This window comes from Saccostrea echinata, unplaced genomic scaffold, assembly GCF_033153115.1.
Source record: "Saccostrea echinata isolate AGI-Se365-2 ecotype Australia unplaced genomic scaffold, CSIRO_AGI_Sech_v1 ptg000009l, whole genome shotgun sequence".
Taxonomy (NCBI): Eukaryota; Metazoa; Mollusca; class Bivalvia; order Ostreida; family Ostreidae; genus Saccostrea; species Saccostrea echinata.
Genome location: NW_026889758.1, coordinates 3,738,885 through 3,760,625, shown reverse-complemented (window position 1 = coordinate 3,760,625; position 21,741 = coordinate 3,738,885). Strand labels below are relative to the sequence as shown.

Here is a 21,741-nt window from a genome sequence, read left to right as displayed (position 1 = left end):
TCTGAAAGCCCTACCTGAACCATTCTATCTAGGGATGCACACTACCAAACTAGCTTCAGCTGTTGGATCCGACCTACATTTATTGAAGCAGGTTCATTCCCAAGCAACTATAAGCCCTATAGTGGCTAAACTTGCACGGATGGTGCACACTACAGACTTGTTTCAGATGGTGGATCTGATTTTTATTTTCCATGTGAATGAACAGGTTGAAGTTTAGATCTGATCTGAATATGCTTTGTAAGCTGGACCTCACCTACATTTGCAGGATGATTGAACAGTTAAAATTTTGGAGCAGATCCATTTTCAAGTATGTATAGATCCTACTTGGACCAAACTTGTCTAGATGTTTTATTTAAGTGTGCACTCTACATGTACCAGATCATTTGTTTGATGTGAGACTCTGATTTTCTAACATTTAATAATAACATTTGTCAAGGTTAGCTTTGTAATCTTTAATTACCTTTGTTTAATACATGTATTTTGAATTCATGCTCATGATAAGGTTGTGTGAATTAAGAAACGGTAAAGAAATTGTTTTTAAAAGGTAAATAATATACAGTCAGAAAAAAAAATTATGTTTGCTAGAATTAAAACACCAGCATTTGGGTGTCAATAGAAAGAAAATATTAAACAAAATTTTACATCTTCAAGCTTAAATCCCTATGCAACACATTGTAATACTGTAAACCAACCATTAAATATTGCAACAGATAAAACATATTACATAAATACACATTACACGCATGGTTCGCGATGACAAAAATTCAAATATACAATATACAGTCAAACCTTGTTATCTCAAACTCAGAACTAGGGACCAAGAAAAAACTTCGAGATATCCAAGGATTCAAGATACCCAGGGTAAAATACTTAAGGAATAAGTGTTTGGGACTTCCAAATCACTTTGACATATCCATGGTATTCGAGATATCAGTGTTCCAGATCATAACGAAGTTCAACTGTATAATAAATTAAATATAATAAGGTCTCTAAACTTGTAGATACATCTTGCATGTGAATGAAAATTGGTTTCCAATACATAATTAAAAAAAATACTATAACAAAATATATTAGCTTCATTTCAATTACTTTAATATTTAAAGTATTCTATCAGCTGTATTGACTTTAAACATATTAAAAATTATTTAAATGATGATGAAGTAGTATTTTGTGGACATTTAGATACCTCAACCATGTGCAATCAACTTCACTCAGAAATTGCCTCACAGTGCAGAGAAAATGTCCTGGTTAAGTTTTACTGTAGAGTTTTCTCAACCAATGAACCAGTTTGGAAATTTGACAACCAGCTTCATCTTTGTGGACAGTTCAAATGGTACATCTCTACCAGTGACCATCAGGTTCGGAATTATGGAATCTCCATGTCATAATATGGGAACTTGTCAACGTAAGCTCTTAATTTAAAAGTAACTTGATACACTTGAAGCAGATAATTCAAAAAAGCTCATTTGTCAATACTTACTGATCAATTTCTATGTAATAAAACTATTTTTAAAAAAAAATGTCAAAAACAATTATTATCACAAGGAATGGACTATTGACCAGGTAGTTTTATAATCTAGCTATTTTCATTTTACCAGTTTTAACATACTCAGATTATTAAGATGTAGGGACATGCCCTATCCAAAACTTGAACCTAGGCCATATTTAACACTAAGTAGGAGGCGTTATACTTATGTATTTGGCAAAGTAGAAATACCAATTCAAACACTTTTTTTTTTTCAAATTTAACTAAAAAAGAGTTGATTGTTAAGAAATTCTCATTGAAAAATTTGATTTGACGAAATTTTGATAGATTTTGCATGTAGCTGAAGCTTTTTTTCTTCATTAATCAATATGTATGACTTTGAATTACCTTTTAATTAAAAAATAGACAGTATAGTTTTACAATTCCCATAAACTTTTATTGTTACAGCCACAGGTGTCTATCCTTGCAATGACACCCATAGAACACACAGTTTTGATGCCTACTACAGATGTGAATGTCCTCAAGGTTATCAAGGGAAACACTGTACTGAGGATATAAATGAATGTCTTAGTGATCCCTGTGTGGCACCCCTCATCTGTTATAATGAAATCAACCACTACCGGTGTGCATGTCCTCAGGATCAGCCTAACTGTGAGCTCCTGCCCTGGATGATAGCTCTGATTGTGATTCTAGTTGTTGCTGCATTAGCTGTTATAATTGTTCTTGGTATCTTCAGATACAAGGCCATCAAAAGGTATACAGACAAGTTTATGTTTTCTTTTTAAGGTCACCTGAGTCACTTAGGTGACTTATTGCTGTTTTATCTGTCGTCTTTGTTGGTGGTAAACTTTTGAAAATTTTAAGCTTCTCTGGAATCACTGAACCAATTTTCAACCAATTTTTCTGGTATATAGCATCTATGGGTTAAGGGAAGCATAAATTGCGAATTTCAAGGTCGATAAACCCCCACCCCACCCCATCCCCCACCCACCCACCCTGTTAAGGCCCTTAGGGATGGGACCAAAATCACTGAAATTAATGCAATCTTCAAAAGTCTCAGGGCTTAATATCTATTGCATTAGGGTCTGATAAAAGGACCCTGTCCCAATAGAAAATTGACTCCTTTTTCTCAAAATTTGGTTAAAAATTACAAACAGATTGAATTTTTCAGTGCAGTCTAACTGTTAACTTGATTACAATGAGCAAATGAGCTTTTTACCAAAAGTAAGAAATGCAGGGTTCAGGCTCCAGGATGTAGCTAAGTTTGTCATATATGTATACATCCTGATTACATGGTTATAATGAATACATAGTCCCCACCGAAATTGTGAAATTCAAAAGTCCCCTGGCCCATGGTTTAGACCATAGGGAGGGGTTAAGTTGGTCATTATTGAAAATTACATTTAAATCATTGAAAATCCTTTTCTTTACTCATGAATTTGTGTCAGGCAAATTGTCTGAATAATTAAAATGAGTGCTTAACTGTTTCACAAAATAATAAAATTGATTCCTGCTGGCACTTTTTAGCCCTTTTAACTTAGTTACCGTATATACTCGCCTATAAGTCGGTTGCATTTTTTGAGGCTATTTTGGAGGGATTTGCCATTGACCCACTTATAAGTCGGTACAACTTTTTGCCAGAATCGGGTGCCAATTTGAAATCGATGTTGTAATGTTTTTGCCTGTGTTCCAAGTAATTTTTTGAGAAATTACGCCGATATTTTATTAATTTTTTTTTTTCAACAAATAAATTTCATATCAATATGTATTCCTTATGTATTCACCTGTGTACAAAAATTATTTGGGGATATGATTTTCACTATTCAACAAACTAAAGAGCTGCACTATTTCATTTACCTGGGTAACTTCAAAGTGTTTTGATTTTAGAGTGATTTCCCTTGTCTTGTATATTTTGTACACCGATCTCGATATTTTTCTACTTTTGTTCTTTGAAATAAAAAAGCATATTTTTTTTAAATAATTTTATTAAATAAATACTGAGCCACTATTGAGAATAAAAGCATTCATAGTTACTATTATAGAGCACATCAATAGATATACAAGTCAATATAATTCAATACACATCGTTGTCGCTATGAAGTCACTGGCGAGTGTCGGGACAGGAAAGAAATTCATTGTCACTGTCAGCACAAGTTTCATGGAGGAGATGCTTCTGTAGCTCAGAGAGAGGAATGTCATCATAAAAGTCATCATCGCTTTCACTGTCACTGCTTTCACTGTCTTCGGTTGGGGTATTTTCGCCAGACACAGACTTGAGGAAGTCACTGTACAGAATGTCATCCTCACTGCCGTCCATACTGTTGCTGATCCCGCATTTCTTAAATGAATGGCACACAGTCTCTGTGGAGATTGAATCCCAGGCGTCCTTGATCCATTGCGTCACTAGGCACAAACTGGGTCGCTTGACGTTTCCTCCGGCGGTGTATTTTTTCTCCCCGTTTATCATCCACTCTGTCCAGAATTCTCTCATCTTTGTCTTGAACGGCTTGTTTAGGCACACGTCCAGGGGTTGAAGGACACTAGTACAGCCGCCAGGAATCACAGCTTGGGTGACACTCATTTGTTTTAGAGTTCTTTTCACTTTGTCCGACAGGTGACCACGGAACATGTCCCACACAAGAAGACTTTTTTTGTTGATCATGGCACCAGGGCGGTTTCCCCACATTCTCTGCAGCCACATATCGCACAGATCCTCCGTCATCCAGCCTTTTTCGTTCACTTGAACCAGGACACCAGACGGCAACTTTTCCTTGGGCATGGTTTTACGCTTGAAGATGACCATTGGCTTTAACTTTGTCCCGTCGGCCAAACAGCTAAGAACAACAGTCATGTGATTTCTCCGCGCCGGTCGTTTTCACAGACAGTTTTTTCATCCTTGATATGGACTGTCCTATTTGACGGCAGGTCAAACGATATCGGGGTTTCGTCCATATTTCCTATGGTGTTGATAGGGAAGTCGTGGATTCTGCGTTGTTTTATGACAAAATGATGAAAGTTCTGGACTTTGGTCTCCACGTCGGCAGGCAGTTTCTGGGCAATAGGGGTCCGCTGTCGTAGAGTCAGGCCGTGGCGTTTCATAAAGCGACTGCACCATCCTGCGGACGCTTTGAAGTCAACCGGGGCAAGTGTCTTATCTGCGTTGACTCTCTGAATGGCTTGGAGACGAATGGCGTTTCTTGTGACGATGTACCCTTGATTTCTGAGGTCAGTCACCCATTCCATTAACTGTTCTTAAGCGTGGAAACAGGTGAGGGGGTAGTGGGCATTTTCTTCACTGGACTCTCTACTGCCTGCAGGGAACTCTTCTTTTTTCGCCAGTCTCTGATCAGTTTTTCATTGATGCCATACTCTCTCTCAGCCGCAGCATTGGTATGGGTTTCAGTGTATGAAACAACTTTAAGCTTAAAGTTGGAATCATAGGCGGATCTCTGTCTCTTTGGCATGGTGATGAACAATGTAACGAATCTGTCATCATTCCGATGATATTTATGAGAAATTTTATAATTTTGAGGTGCTCAATGTCCAAGCCATCTATTATTAGCAATTATCCTTCATTTACCTACCTGTACGGGTAAACAATTATCGTCTCTTAATTACCTATATCCCTTCCATGACACCGTATTTATTTAGTGGCACGCGTCCTGAGAAAACTGTGAATCAGTTACCAGTTAAATGAAAAACAATTAATTCCCTAAACAATTGAGTTTTAATAGTCAAGAATTTTATTCTGAAATTTTTTTAATAAAATAAAATCTGTTGTCAAAGTTATTTTAGATGTCACATGTATATAAATCATTAATGTTGACCGGCATTTAATCGGGTTCGCAATTCAATTTTACCGATAAACAATAGAGTTACATGTACAGCACAGTGCCGTAAGTCACAAGAAGTTACTGAAAGGAATAGTTATGTAAATAATTAACAAAATATGCAATACACACTAAAGAAAAACTAATTAATTGTGTAAATAGATGTACTTTATGCAAAATATTGTAATAAATAAATAATATATAATATGTCCAGACCATTGTCAACGATATTCTTTGGCGTTATTTTAAGAAATGCTGCATTTGGCCGTCCAGAAAATTACAAATTTTTTGATGACTCGCCTATAAGTCGGACATAGTCTTTGGGACCAAAAATTAACTCCCAAAAAACCGACTTATAGGCGAGTATATACGGTAGTCACATATCGAATTACTGTATACCTCTGAAAGTCTTATTTACTTGTGGATATATAGCAGACAAATTGATTGTACAGTTATAAAGAGCAGCGAACCCATTCCAAAACATAAGATTGTATATACATGTATGATATGTTTCATGGGACCAAGGATCATAACTGGGGTTATATTTTGAAATTTACTCCTGAACTTCTTAGGATACAAGCTGCATGAATAATAATTATAGATTCATTACCAAAAGGTAAAAATTTTGTTACTTAGTCCATACCAGTTCCAGGTGGGCCAAAAGTGCTCATAGCCTGAGGAAATTGTAAAACTCTGGTGACTGTCAAGGCCCATAGGCCTCTTCTTTACTCATTACGTTAAGCCTTTTTTAAAATTATATCAAGTTTGCATTTTATTATTTTATGTATTTATTTATTTATTTACAGGCAACAGGAATATGGAAAAATGTATGTATATTTTCATTTGCAACACCTCTGGCTTTACTAATAAGAGGAATCATCCTCATTGCACAGTACCCATGCATACATAACAAGGCCCTCAGTATTATTCATTATAACCAATCATTTACTAAAATGGAAAGAGGCTTCTTGACAATACTGCAGCCACATTTGATAAGATGATCATCACACATTTGACATGTTTTTCTGAGCTTGAAGGAAAGACATCAAGAGTTGCAAATGATTTTTTTAGCTGAAATCTACATTAATTTATATTAAATTTTGTAAAATTTAGACCACTTCAAACTGATTTCATATTAATATGCATTATCTTACCATCGATCCTCCCACTTTTCTGTACATCATTATTAAATGATGCTCTCCAATTGATCAAAACTCTCTTTCATGAGATATACCTCAGAGCTTGTTGAAATTTAAATATGATATGTTGTTATACAATACATTATAATCATTATGAGTGTTTATATTTATTTAAAACAAGAACTATAGTGTGAAAAAATTCCTGATCATAATATGATTAATGACTTTTAGAATGAATCTTCGTACCTGGTCAGGTAATGGTTAACCTCTAAGCCTTCAGCCTTGTCTCAATGTGACAAAGGTCAGCTATTACTGAGCAATGAGCTGGGCTAAAAACAGATTGATCAAGTAGCTATAATTCTGCATCACTTTCTATCAAATGTGTTGGTTGTCTCAGACAATTTAATGAACAAATATCTACCAAGATTACTTAGATGAGCATTGTAGCCCATGATCCTCTTGTTCTGAGAAATATTTGACAATGTGCAACTTAATCAGATGAAGAATAAATGCTACAAACTCATCAACAGTAAAAAAAAAATATCATGTTGATGATATTTTTCTAAAACCTATAAATACATTTAAGGAATGTTTTTAAGTTTAGTGTGAATTATTGGTGTGTAAATCACACAGACTTGTCACGTAGGCATATTTCATGAAGCGCGCTAGCACTTCATGAAAAATATGACTACGTGCAAGTCTGTGTGATTTACACACCAATAATTCACACTAAACTTAAAAACATTCCTTATATTTACATTTTAAATGTTTAAATGCACCAAAAATATACTCAATGTTTGAATTTCTTGCTGCCTTATATCGTCATATTTTTACTAACGTCTCTGTAGCCTTATTCTGATGTCATTTTAGCTCGAGTTTCTCCGTGTATATTTCTACGCATGAGTATACACAAAAATGACTTTCAAATCAATTTCACAGTTGATTACGTAGAAAAACACAACAAGTGTAAATATATAACAATAACCCAAATTCTTGGTAAAATTTGTTATGCTTAAAAAGATCAAATGACTATCTTGAAAAAAAAAAAAAGGTTTCTTGGAAATCTGGTGTGTACAGTAACTGTACATGTTTTAGCTTGAAACTTGAAGTCTAGTATAGTGTAGTACTCATATGTAAGAGAGGGAACAAGGTGACCCTTGTGAGCATTTTACGTTTTGGTTTCTTAAATAGCCATGTGATTCTTGAGCATTTCCTATTTAATTTCCTATTTCTATAAATGTATGTTGTTTTATTTTATAGATTGCTTGGTTCTAAAGCATCACTTGAGTCAGCAGTCAGCTTCAAAAACCATATGCCAGGTAAAAGATATTGGTGAATTTGACAAGATAATCTGCATTGTGGAGTTAACTTACCCGAGTCAAAAGTCAGATGAACTTTTGTGATTTAGCAGCCATATTTTTGAAATCTCTATGTTATATAAGCCTGCTTTAGCCATATTCCCTTTTGGTAGAGATTTATATAGTTTGGGACTATAGAAAGGCTTTTTAGCTCACCTGAACTGAAAGATTGAGCTTTTCTGTCACATTTTTTTCCCGTAGACTTACTGTTGATCATTACTGTAACTTAATTAGAACATTTTCAGCTTCTTTTCTGAAATGACTAGACAAGTTTCAACCAACTTACATATATAATATCTATTGACAAAAAGAATAAATAATTCTGACATGAAAATTTTGCATGAAATATATTTGCATTATAAAAGGGAAGGTAGCCTTCTATCAAAATTGTGAAATTCATGTCCCCTGGTGGGGCATAGTTGTTCACATATGACTATCGCCTTAAACCCATGGAATTGTACCAGAATAAGAATTGCATGATTAAAATGAACTATTCTACCAAAATTGCAACACTTATGTTCCCCAGGCCCAGGGTTAAGTCCCCTGTATGGCTAAACTTATCATATATTGAGAAAACATTTTTACTTTACCCCAGTGCATCTTTAAAATTCTTTTAATTTTACTTATCGACATCTTTAGGCAAACTTTGTTAATAAAGATTAGCTGTCTACCAAGATTGTGAATATTATGTCCCTTGGTCATGAATTCAAGGCTAAGGTTGGGGGCTTGCATGGTCATATATTCAAATTTTATTACTAGTAAACATTATAACTGTAGAAATCTTATTAATCATAAACATTTTTTAAGTAAACTTTATGTTTGATGGCAGAAAGCTATTTGCACTTTACAAGAGTGGGAAATGTGTGTCTCTAGAGCTCAGGCCCAAAGATGATCATATATTTTAAATAAACTTAATTTGTAAAGAATATAAATACTTTCCTCCTTCTAATTATCTATAAACAAGCTTCACAAAAATAATGAACATTATAGTTTTCTCACCAAATTTTGATAGTCATTTGACATGATCAAGCCTGGAGTTCCATTTCCAAGTGGAGTTGATTTGGTCATGTCAAGAAAAACTATATACAGTGAAACTTGTCTAATCCGGATGTTGTGTATTCAAAGACCTTGTCTAATATGTTGTAAACTTCAAGTCCCTTTCAGTAATTTCAATTGTAAAAAATGCTGTGTAATCTGGAATGTTGTCTAATCCGGCCAATTTCTTTGGAACCAATGGTGGCTGGATTAGACAAGTTTTACTGTACAGTCAAACCTCGTTATCTCAAACTCGAAAGGAACAAAGATAAAACTTTGAGATATCCAAGGGTTCGAGATATAGAGGGTAAAATACTTAAGAAATATGTGGTTAGGACTTCCCAATCACTTTGACATATCCATGGTATTCGAGATATCTGTGTTCAAGATACTGAAGTTCAACTGTATATACATATAGAGAGAGAGAAAGAGAGAGATTTTGTATCAAAGCTTTGTATTTATCATATGTAATTTAAAATTTCAGAGGCTGTAACAGATGAAGTACCTAATGCAGAGAGTGCTCAACAGGTTTACTAAATATTTCTCAGTGATATTGATTATAATACTGTATGTATACTTAATTTAGTACAGTTTTTTTATCACCACAAGTGCCATTGAAGATGATCTTTAATCCTTCAAAAGAAGCACCTTAAATGTATTTACATCTCAATGAATATTAAAATTTTTATACAAAATGGAGTCACTTACGCACTTCATGAAATATGCCGGCATGAAGTGTCGTAGTTCATGTCCTCATGAATCTTCAAAAATTAAATTCATTTCATATATATATATATATATATATATATATATATATATATATATATATATATATATATATATATATATATATATATATATATATATATTAGGGATGTCAACGAGTACCCGGTTAACCGGGTACTCGATCGAACATCCGAGTATCGAATACTAAAAGTGGTACTCGGTTACTCGGATGTGCATTTTTTCTTATTTCAAAGTACATATTTTTATCAAAAACTTATCCAACAAATAACTTTAATATGCATGCAGCAATTAGCGTGTCGTCATCTACACCTGTGGAACACCCGTTATCGCCTGTGGCAGTGTGTATACAGTAATTAGTGACCAATCACCTGGTATACAGCTGTTCTCATCTATTGTGGTCCTTAATTTTTGGATGGCTTCAATGATTGTTTTCAATGAACATCGTTTAAATATGGTCTATTATCTTCAAATCATTTTAAAATTATGAAGTTAATATACGGCAGCGAAATCGGACATGCTGGTACACACTTCAAAAGTTGAGAAATATTTAGAAATAATTAAAGATTAAAAAAATATTGAAAGTCAGTTTGCGTAATAAGCTTAGTGTATACGGGGGAAACAACCAACACATGAAATAATATTAGATTAGCGATCCCAAAAACTTCCGTTCCTTCTCTTTCGCTAGTCTAATCATCACAAACCTGCGTAACAGATTGTCCTCCTTTTGCGTTGATGAAATAGATCCTAAAGAAGAACTGTAAACAATTTTTTTTTTATATTTGATGTATTAATTGTGTCTTTTGTATTAATTTGATAAATAAATGTAGTACCAAAAAATCATCCCCGTTGGACTTGATGTTTATATACATTTACAAATGTGATAAAAACAGCTTTGGAGTTTAACATAGCTTAACGGGGCTCAAGAAAATTAACACACTTGTATTTATATTTTTACCGAGTACCCGGGTACTCGATTGGAAAAACGTCCGAGTAACCGATTATCAAAAATTGACCGATTTGACATCCCCAATATATATATATATATATATATATATAATATTATACCCAATTACTGGCTATGAGGACAATAGCAAGTTTATTGTCCTCCAAGACAGCAACTATTTCCCCATTTTGCAAACCTTGGATGATTCCGTCACCTTCATCAAACCTAGCTCACCTGTAAGACTGAACTTGATATGCATCTCCACCTAACATTTATGATAAGGTTTACCAATATGCAATTAAGGAAAAGGTCACACTACACTTCGAAAAGGATAATAAACAAGCATATGACAAACAATAAAAATCTTCAAGAACATTAAGGTTAAACTTAAAATAACACTTTCTAAAGAGCATGTATTTAGGGTGAATTAAAAAAAAATGACTACCAAACTGAATTTTTTTGGAAAAATTCAGCTACTTCTAACATATTTTTCACTTATATCATCATATTGCACATGCATTCTAGTTTAAAATCCTGAAGTGGCAATAGAATAGACAATTGGATTAAAAAGTTTCAGAATTTTTATTAGTAAAATTTCTTTTGAAAAAAGAAAATATCATTACACCTTAAAAGACTTTCTAAAATACATAATCACAAGAAATTATAGTTTTTTATGCTTCAAAATGGTAAAAGGGGTATAAATGATCAAATCTAGACCTTGATTGAGTATCTTCTCTTGTATGTGTGACAAAAAATTGGCTTTTTGATTGTTATTTTACATTATTTTTTCAATTCTGGTTTGAAAAGTTTTAATATGAAAAAAATATGAAGCAATAAAATTCCCCAAATTTCACTTTTTTGTCCGTTCAAGCCAATTCTTTAAATCTAAGCCAAAAAAGAATTTTTATATACGAGTTCTCTTACAAAAAATACTAGATTTTGAAGTGACCCTATGTTACATTATTGTGTTGCACTCCTGACATCTGATATGTATTTTATTTAACATTGTTTTAAAAATTATAACACACAATAACCCATTCTTACTTTGTAAATTAATTTGTCGTTTTGATATTTTTGATCGTTTACGGCAGGTTTTTCATATTTTGAAGACCTTAACACATAATTATTTGCAAAGTGTAATATACATAAATTGTATATAAAACTATATGTGAAATGATGAAAACTATCCCCTGAATTGACTAGAAAATTTCTGTAATTTGTTGATAGACATAGTGTTTTGAACATCAAATAGTATCAAACATTTTTTTTCAACTCATTTTTAGTAAAGATAATTAAAAAGCATTGGTAATTATAAAGCAGTTTTGTTGCACTCCTGACTGCAGTAAATTTAAAAGTAAATTCATAGAACACAAAAATTCATAAAGTGTTGGCAACATGAAGTGGTAATGAAATTGTGCAATATTTATAGTCCAATACTTCATAATTAAAACAGATGAAAGTATTAAAAATACACATTTTATCTGGAATTATTTCCTATTTATGCCAAAAAACTAGCTTCAATGTATATTTAGAAGATAAAATATATTCTATAGCATATTTTCCTCTAGAGGACAAACACAGTTACCCACTAAAAAAATTCTACTCATCATTTTTTCTTTATTTTTATTCTTATTGGATGATATATAATTCTAACAAATTTGTTGCACTCCTGACCGAAAGTATTGGGACCTTTAAAGTAGAATTGTGAAGTGAAAATTACATAAGAACTTGTTCAGTTGTTTCAGTGAAGTTGAGGAGGAATTACTTGAATTTTATGACAATGTTTTAGTGTGTTTATTTTTAACATTCATTAAAAAAATCACAAAAAAGATAAAAACACATCTGAATTGATAAAATTGAAAAAGGAAGGATTTTAATAATAAAACTGTCAATAATTTAGTATTAAATTATACAAAAAGATCATTATTAATTAATGAATACGTCTAAGCATGAATAGAAGTGTTTTTGTCACACAACTTGAATCTTTAAAAAAATGTGACGCACTCCTGACCATAGAAATATTGATCTGAAGCACAGACAGATCCTGTAATTGATAAATCTATTTGGTAAAAATGTTCTTTGTGTCTTTCTTTTCCAAAATAAAAATCAGAAAATCATATAAAGATAATAGTTTTTTCATGCTTGGGAGCAAAACATCAAATGTTGCACTCCTGACATTATTAGGTATGCACATATACTTGACTCTAATTAATGCTGCTTGTGATTTATATAACATTTTTAAGTTTTAAAATGTCTATCAGTTATTGTTTTACACTTCGAAAATTCTTTTTTGTCTTAATTTTCTTTCAGAATTTTACAATTGATGTTTTTTTGGCAACACTACATTTTTTCTGTTGCACTCCTGACATGGTATGACATTTTTTTAAACATCAGCCATGACAACAACTTGATTAAACAAAAGTTACTACAGCCCACATTTAAAGCTCAATACTTTGAATATTATCAGGAAAGTCTTTATTTTCAACATAAAGCATTATTATTTATTTCACAGATCTCCAAAAAATATTGAAATTTCAAAATGTCACAAAAAGGTGTTGCACTCCTGACAATTTTAGTATCATTTTTGGGCATAACTTTTTTGTTAATTGAGATATCAACGAGATATTTGGCAGGTATTTAGACACTATCTAAAGACATATGCTGAGACATAGAAATCTATTTTCATTGCCTGTATTTTTAGTGTGGGTTGATAAATATGCATTTGGTCATTTTTTTTTAATTCACCCTTTAGTAACTTTTACACAATCACATGTTTGTTTGGGTGGAAATCAGCACATTGTTCATGTTTAAGACAGTGCACATCCATATTGTCTCTAAAGTAGCCCTGGTTCAATAGTGGGTTACAGGATACAGCTGAGGTTAGATGATTTCTTTATAAAGGAAAAATTCCCTGGGTATAATAAATATATTTATAAAACAATGGTGATGAACATTGACTGCATTAATCATGATTGAACTGGATACTCCTTGTATTACAAATCTGCTTACTTTCAAAAATACTTAAGTATACATACAGTATAAATGTGTCTATGTAAAACCTGAACAGTTTTATGCATAATTGTACAAATAAGCTGTTTTGTAATTTATATTTCAATTTCATACCAGTGAATTGTTAGCTCACCTGAGCCGAAGGCTCAAGTGAGCTTTTCTGATCAAAATTTGTCCACTGTCTGTCGTTGGCGTCATTGTTGTCGTAAACTCTTCACATTTTCATCTTCTTCTCCAGAACTACAGGGCCAATTTCAATTAAACTTGGCACAAAGTATCCTTGGGTGAAGGGGTTTCAAGTTTGTTCAAAGGAAGGGCCACGCCCTCCTCCAAGGGGAGATAATTACGAAATAGCAAAAAATTAATGGCATTATTGAAAAATCTTCTTCTCAAGAACCAGTGGGCTAGGAAAGATGAAACTCAGGTGGAATTATTGTCAGGTAGTATAGATTCAAATTTGTTCAAATCATGACCCCCGGGGGTAGGGTGTGCCCACAATGGACGATCAAAGTTTTACATAGGAATATATAGGAAAATTTTTCAAAAATCTTCTTCTCAAGAACAGCAAAGCTATGATTGGTCATATTTATTTGGAAGCATCCTGAGGTGGTGTAGATTCAAGTTTGTTCAAATCATGACCCCCGGGGGTAGGGTGGGGCCCAAATGGACGATCAATGTTTAACATAGGTGTACATAGGAAAAATCTTCAAAAATCTTCTTCTCAATAACAGCAAAGCTATGATTGGTCATATTTATTTGGAAGCATCCTGAGGTGGTGTAGATTCAAGTTTGTACAAATCATGACCCCCGGGGGTAGGGTGGGGCCACAATGGACGATCAAAGTTTTACATAGGAATATATAGGAAAAATCTTCAAAAAATTTTCTTCTCAAGAACAGCAAAGCTATGATTGGTCATTTATATGGAAGCATCCTGAGGTGGTGTAGATTCAAGTTTGTTCAAATCATGACCCCCCCCCCCCCCCACTCCCTTTTTAGGGGTAGGTTGGGACCACTTATGCATTTAAGCTTTTCAATACTTAACTGATGTGAGCGATGTGGCCCTTGGGCCTCTTGTTTTTCCAGTTTTATCACCATTAGACTCTTTGATTTCTTTTTTGTCAGGAATTTCTGACTGATAGTGAAGATGAAAAATCAGAAAATATTGATACAGAAGATCAAGTTCCATCTATAGACACTGCAAAAACATTTGAGGTTTTTGCTCGTCACACCTCTACTACATTCAAACCCTTAATTCCAGTGGGGGTAAAGTCCTTAATATCAACCAGAAACATTAATCTTGTACCTGAAAGTAAGTCAGAGAAATTGGAAAAAGAGGAAACAAATGACATACAAGGAAAATATGAAGACAATGCTCCAAAGAAAGAAACTGCCAAGAAACCAGAGCCAAGTTCTGGTACCACAGGTTTAAAAAGAAGCAGCAAAATACATCCAAAACTTCCGTCTCTTGATGTTGAAGAAACCATGTCCTCTGGCATGAAAGAAGAACAGCAGAGAGGAGGTAAACTTTACCTTCCCAAACTGAATTGCAACAATAAAGTCTATCCTGAGGAGGATAAAGGAGAATCCAAAGCATGATTTATATTTTACTGCGTATAATATATATCACATGTATACCCAAGAAGCATAATTTGTATCCTTATATTAGCTTTAGTTTCTATTGATCTGAGTTAAAATAACATATACATATATTTCTACCATTTTGTTGTAATTTTTTAAACACATTTCATGTGCATAGCAAGAACTGTATAGAGGCCTAATCTTTGTAAATTATGCAGATCTGTATGATTCAGCTTACTTTCTAAAAAAAAAAAAATATTTTACAATCAAAATCTACCCAAAAATTATATAATTATATATTCTGTTGTAATATCTATTGCATTTGTAGAATATAATGATTGTGAAAATAAAAATTTGTGAAGTATATCGGATTTATTTTTAGCCACCAGAAGAGCTTATGCGATAGTACAGTGTCTGTCCATCTGTTTGCCTTTCTGTCCATAAACAAGTTTTCAAAATGTTACTCCTTGTACAGTTTTGGTCTGATTTCAGTATAACTTGGCACACAAGTAGACAACACTAAGATATACATAATTCTGTGTATTGTTTTTGGATATCAATGAACTGTGTTGCCATGGTTACTAAAAATAGAAATTTCTGTGAAATACTTTCAAAACGCTACTCCTCCTACATTTTTGGTCTGATTTCAATAAAACTTGACAAACAAGTAGTCTACACTAAGATACATAAATTCAGGGCTTTCAAAAATATTCGAAACAGGCAGTACTTTTACCGATATAGGTAGTACCTTGTGGAAGCGATTTTATTAAAATATCAAATTTTTCTTCTTCAAATATTGTGGCAGGTACAATCATGATTTAAGCTGGGTAAAAGAAACAGGTACCTGCAGATTTTGAAAGGCCTGATTTTATTTATCGTGTTTTGATTACAAAGAAGGGTGTTGCCTTGGTTACTAAAATAAAATTTCCTGTAAAAATTTTTTAAAAGGCTTTTCTTCCCAGAGTTTTAGTCTGGTTGCAATAAATCTTACCACAAAAAGAGACTAACCCTGGATCATAATTAGACGGTGGCTATTTATAGCCACAGGCTATTGCTGCTGGTCTGGGCTATGAATAAACAACAGTGTAAAATCACGGGGACCCTAGCGGTGATTTTTGCAGAGACAAAATAATGAAAGTGGGGTCGTTTCGAGTTCGATAATAAAATGTACATGTTTCTCAAGTTATTTCAATGACATTTTGTTGATGGGCGCAAAGTTTAATTCCTGATATTTGCCGTTTTAATATTTCTCACCTCATGAATATTTATTAAACTACGCCGACTTAATGTTAATTCGTACAAAAACTGATTCGTATATAAGGAGTCAATTCGTATGCAAACCACAAAAGTCAATTCATACATAAAGTTTGCTGAACATGAAACAAATGCAAAAAGTTAGTTCGTATACACATCCTTTTTTACGTTGTGTAAATGTAAAATTTCAATAAAATTTATTAAAAGAAAAAAAAATAAGTGGAAAAATATTTATGGGTAATGGGTTTCACATTACACCTTACCATTTTAGGAAATAAAATAATTATTGTTAAACCAACACACTCTCGGCGGTTTCTTCGCCGTTGGATGTGTGACAAACGCTTATTACGAGATGTTCCCAATTTGGTATTCCCTAATTACGAGATACTCCATGCTAGGAAAGCGTCGATCCCCAAATTTCTCCATTTACGAAAATTCAGTTAACATGATTAAAGGGCTGCGTATTCCTTGCCCCAAGACCATAAACTGAGAACAGACTTAAGTCAAAATTTTAAACCAATATAACTTTATAAATAATCTTGATAATGAAACAAAATTTTTATCATATATTTGAATGTAAATGTTATTATAAAATTGCAAATTTTTAAGCTAATACATTAAATAAAACTCAAGATAATAAAAATCAAAATTTTGACTTAAGTCTATTCTCAGTTTATGGTCTTGGGGCCTGATTGCAGAACTGCATGTTTTATTTGAGACGTTTTGTGGAATTTTTATACAATAATACTTGTACAGTTTATTGAAATTTTACGGTGTTTTTTGATTAATGGAATTTCTAGTATCTGTTGACGATACTCTATTAGAAAAAGATATATTTTTGGAATGGAAAAAAGAATCACGTCCTCTTAAAGTTTACATAAAAGAGAGTTGTTGAAGGCAGATACGATGCCATTTTGCAAAGTTAATTTCGGTTCTATCTAAAAACAAAAGTCATTGCCTAATTATCTCGGACACAAAAACTACTGAAAGGATGCTAATTTATCAAAGCTATAATTATAAGACTGTGACAAACAAAAGTTACCCATATATTTAATTTGAATTTTGAAAATTCTATCGTGCCTCGAATAAAATTTACCCTTTAAAAAGTGTAAGAAAAAAAATACACAAATGCATGTACATGGAATATTAGGATTTTCTTGCGAATTCAGTTGACTTAATTTAGGTCAGTCTTCTCCTACATGTGTTTTCAAAACTTCGTATTATGCAATGACTAGCGGGGTCAGTGCGTATTAAGATAAATAGAAGGTGAAAGATATTTTGTTATTCTGTTCTTTTTTCTTTTCTTTTCGAACAGTATGTATGTATATATATAATTATATATATATTATATATATATATATATATATATATATATATATATATATATATATATATATATATATATATATATATATATATATAAGTAAATTACAGGAAATTTGGCAAAAATGGGGATCCAAAGATAAAGTCTATTTCATTATCTTTCAGCATATGATTTATGTCGCACAATCTACAGTACAACGCCAAAAGTGATTCATCATTTCCCTTTTTACCATATATTTTAAGAAAAGTTGGTTTTTGTTTAAAAAAAATATTGTGAGTTCAATTTTACTCCAGATTAGCAAAATTTGATAATTAATCACCGAGTATAAGATTTTAAATTATAAAATCACAATTTCTAACTTCAAAACACCACGATTTCATGACACTTTTTGTTGTAAAATTTAACTTTTTCATTTGATACTTGATTTCACTGAAATGCACTCTAATAAGATTATTTTCAAATTATGCGAAGAAGGTACAATGAATTCGGAATTTACTGATACTCGCTCATATCTGCAACTCACAATAGGTTTATTAATTGTTCCTCAAATATCTCAAACACATTTACGCTAAAAAAAAATGCACCTCTAACTTGGAAGAGCGCCTAAATGGAACCACACATGCATGTATAGAAAGCTATCTTAAAATAAATATAATCAGTCACCACATGAATATATTAGAACCTTTGATTCCCTTAATTTAACATTTTGGGTAAAATGAATTGTTTTAAGGATTAATTAATGAAAAAAAAGATTGAAATGATCAAGCTTTCGTTTCTGGCATTTCAAAGCATTTTTTTTCTTCAAACATTATTTTATAATAAAACTAAATAAATGTAGAAAATTTCATGCAATAAATTGTTTAACAACTTCAATTAATACATGTCCTCATTATACTGACGCAAATATAAAATAACTCATCAAATACATGTATTGTGAAAAATTGCAACAAACTTTCATAATTTCCATATCATTTTACAGATTCTCATATCATTTTATTTAATTTAATTCATTCATGCCAGTGGCCAGTGATTAGAGCGTTTGCTCTAGAGTCAAGGAGTAAGGAGTCGATCCTTAGGTCGCGGGTTCGAATCCCACTGCGGGACGTGGAGACCGGTCCTTCGGATGAAACCGTTAAACTGAGGTCCCGTGTCGCAGTAAGTGCTGGCCAGAAAAAAAGATCTCTCGCTGCACAATGTCCCTGAGTGCTGAGTATAGATATAAAATTTGCATCCCACCAATGGCAATGGTGGCGTACGCGTCTCATTATGAGTGAAAAATTCCCGAGAGGGACGTTTTAATTAAAACAAACAATCAAACAAAATCATTCATGCCACCGTCTATCAGTACTCACAGTACTTTGATTCTATTTATTGCTGGTGCATAGTTGTAAGTCCAAGTGCTACTTTATAAGTACGAATTGGTAAAGTCTTGTCAGAATCTTTACTTCTGGTTTCTGATTTGAGTTATCAGGGCCCCTCAAAGAGTTGTGGGTGCCCTACAGTAATTACTCAATCCTGGATGATGCTTAGATTCACTGAAGAGTGAATTTTATGATGCCTTTAATTTGGTTAAAATACACAGAAGATGGGTGAACAAGCCGAGAAAAATGCCTATGCTTTGACAGATAAGAAAGTGAAAATTTAATTTCAATTATAACACAATTTTCTTTGACATTTCAGTCAACGTACTAGTAATATACTTTTTGTAAAATATCTTCAATTTGCAACAATCTCAAAAGTATTAAAATTATTCATCTATGAAGTAGATTGTACACACCAAAGAGGGCAAAAATGATAAATTCATCATACTATAACAAAATTTTTCTATATAAATGGGTCTTCCCTCCATTTTAAGGTCAGCTGAGTCACTTAGGTGACCTTTTGCAATATGTGTTCGTCTGCCGTCGTCCAGCATGTGTCATTATTAACATTTGAACATTTTCAGCTTCTTCTCTGGAACCAATTAACCGATATCAATTAATTTTGGCATAGAACATCTATGAGTAAAGGAACAAAAATTATGAATTTCATGGTCCCCGCTCCCCTGGGGCCTTAGGGGTCACCTGAGTAAAATACAACAAATAAGAGGATCCATAGAGTATAAAATAAACTGATAGATGAAGCTTTGTTTCCCAAAAGCAAGAAAAATAGGGTGATCAGGATCAACAAAATAATTAATCTAGTGTTCATTAACAGTTCATAAATTAGGTTCTAATCTGTTCTCTATTTATCACTAACACCATACAGTATATTAACAAACTATCAGTGCTTCTGTACTATTTTTAACCCCATATCATCACCTCTCACATTGGCCTCTCTTGGTCTTTGAAGAAAAATTAATAAGTTATTTTTGTCTCATTTTTATTTATCTATTATTAACAAGTCTACCTGCTCATTAAAACTATAGAAGTACTTTATGCAATAAAAGAATTCTTACATAATTCACTTATTCTATTAACCTTTCAAATACATTATTTACAGTGATTAGTTATCAAAAATGAATAGGAAAAAGGAATAATTTTTCTCAGTAGGATACAAATTAATAGAGCCCTGGCCAGGACCAGAACACTTGACCAAATGATCCAAATGTTTAAAAATCTGGTAAAAAATACCCATGTTTATTAAATTTTTTACACTGTTTGCCTCTGATATGCCCAGGAGCAGAGAAGATTTTCAAAGAAATAATGTATTTTCACTAGAGATTCATCAATTGAAAGCCCTATAACCTTAACACCAGAACCCATGACCCAGGGTCATGAAATTCAAAAATTTGAAGAGGTACCCTTATCATCATAACTGTACTATACTTAGTTGAGAAGATTTTCAAAGAATTAACACATTCTCACTATTATTTCCCCCTCAAGAAACACCAGATCCCCTGACATTGGGACCACAAGTTTTAAAAAAAAAAATATAAGAAGCACCCTTGCTCATCATAACTATACACTTTGTGTATCTGCTCAACACCAAGAAGCAGACAAAGTTATTTAATAGCATTAATGCATTTTCACTATATTATCAATAGAGCCAAACCCTTACACCAGAACATCTGATCCAGGGACCATGAAACTCGCAATTCTTGAAGAAGCACTCTTGCTCATCATTACTATACAATTAGTTTCTTTGCTTTATAACCAGGAGCAGAAAAGAATATTTTCAAAGAAATTATGCCTTTTATCTTACCTGAGCCAAAGGCTCAAGTGAGCTTTTCTGATTGAAATTTGTCCTTTGTGTGTAGTAAACTTTTCACATTTTCATCTTCTCAAGAACCACTGGGCCAATTTCAACCAAACTTGGCACAAAGTATACTTGGATAAAGGGGATTTAAGTTTGTTCAAATGAAGGGCCACACCTTCTTTGAAGGGGGGATAATTATGAATTTATGAAAAATTAATAGCATCATTTAAAAATCTGAAGAAGAACCACTGTGCTTGAAAATATTAAACTTATGTGGAAGCATACTCACGTAATGTAGATTCACATGATTCAGGTGTGTTCAAATCATGACTCCTGGGGGTAGGGTGGGGCCCCATTGGCGATAAAAGTTTTACATAGGAAAAAATTTATAAAAATTTTCTTCTCAAGAACAGCAAAGCTATTATCGTTCATATTTATATGGAAGCATCCTCAGGTGGTATAGATTCAAGTTTGTTTAAATCATGACCCACAGGGGGGCCACAATGGGCGATTAAAATTTTACATAGGAATAAATAGGAAAATAGGCTTGATTGTGACAAGCATTGAATCCCCTACCAAAATTGTGAAATTCATGGCCCAAGGGTCAGGGGTTATGGAGTATATGTGTGGTTCTTATGATCATATAGTAAGAATGCATAAATTCTTTAAAAATCCTCTCTACTCCTGTATATAAATAAGATAAACTATGTGCATGGTTATGATGATCATGGGTGCATCTTCCAAAATTGTGAAATTTGTGGCCCCCAGGGTGAGGGGGTCTGCAGGAGGGGTGGGGGCTCCACTGATTATAAAGTGAAAATGCATTTATTCTTTTAAAATCTTTTTCTCTGCTCCTGTGT

General features: G+C 32.9%; 1 protein-coding gene across 1 annotated transcript in view; it reads left to right on the top strand.

Annotated features, from left to right (window-relative positions):
• LOC133181486 (uncharacterized) overlaps positions 1-15,197 on the top strand; it is a 344,223-nt gene extending 329,026 nt beyond the window's left edge. The window contains 6 exon segments of the mRNA XM_061315978.1: positions 1,183-1,405; positions 1,934-2,240; positions 6,123-6,143; positions 7,716-7,774; positions 9,333-9,376; positions 14,671-15,197. Of these exon segments, the coding sequence (XP_061171962.1) occupies positions 1,183-1,405; positions 1,934-2,240; positions 6,123-6,143; positions 7,716-7,774; positions 9,333-9,376; positions 14,671-15,144 (1,128 nt within the window). The 3' untranslated portion in view covers positions 15,145-15,197.
• The last annotated feature ends 6,544 nt before the right edge of the window (positions 15,198-21,741 follow it).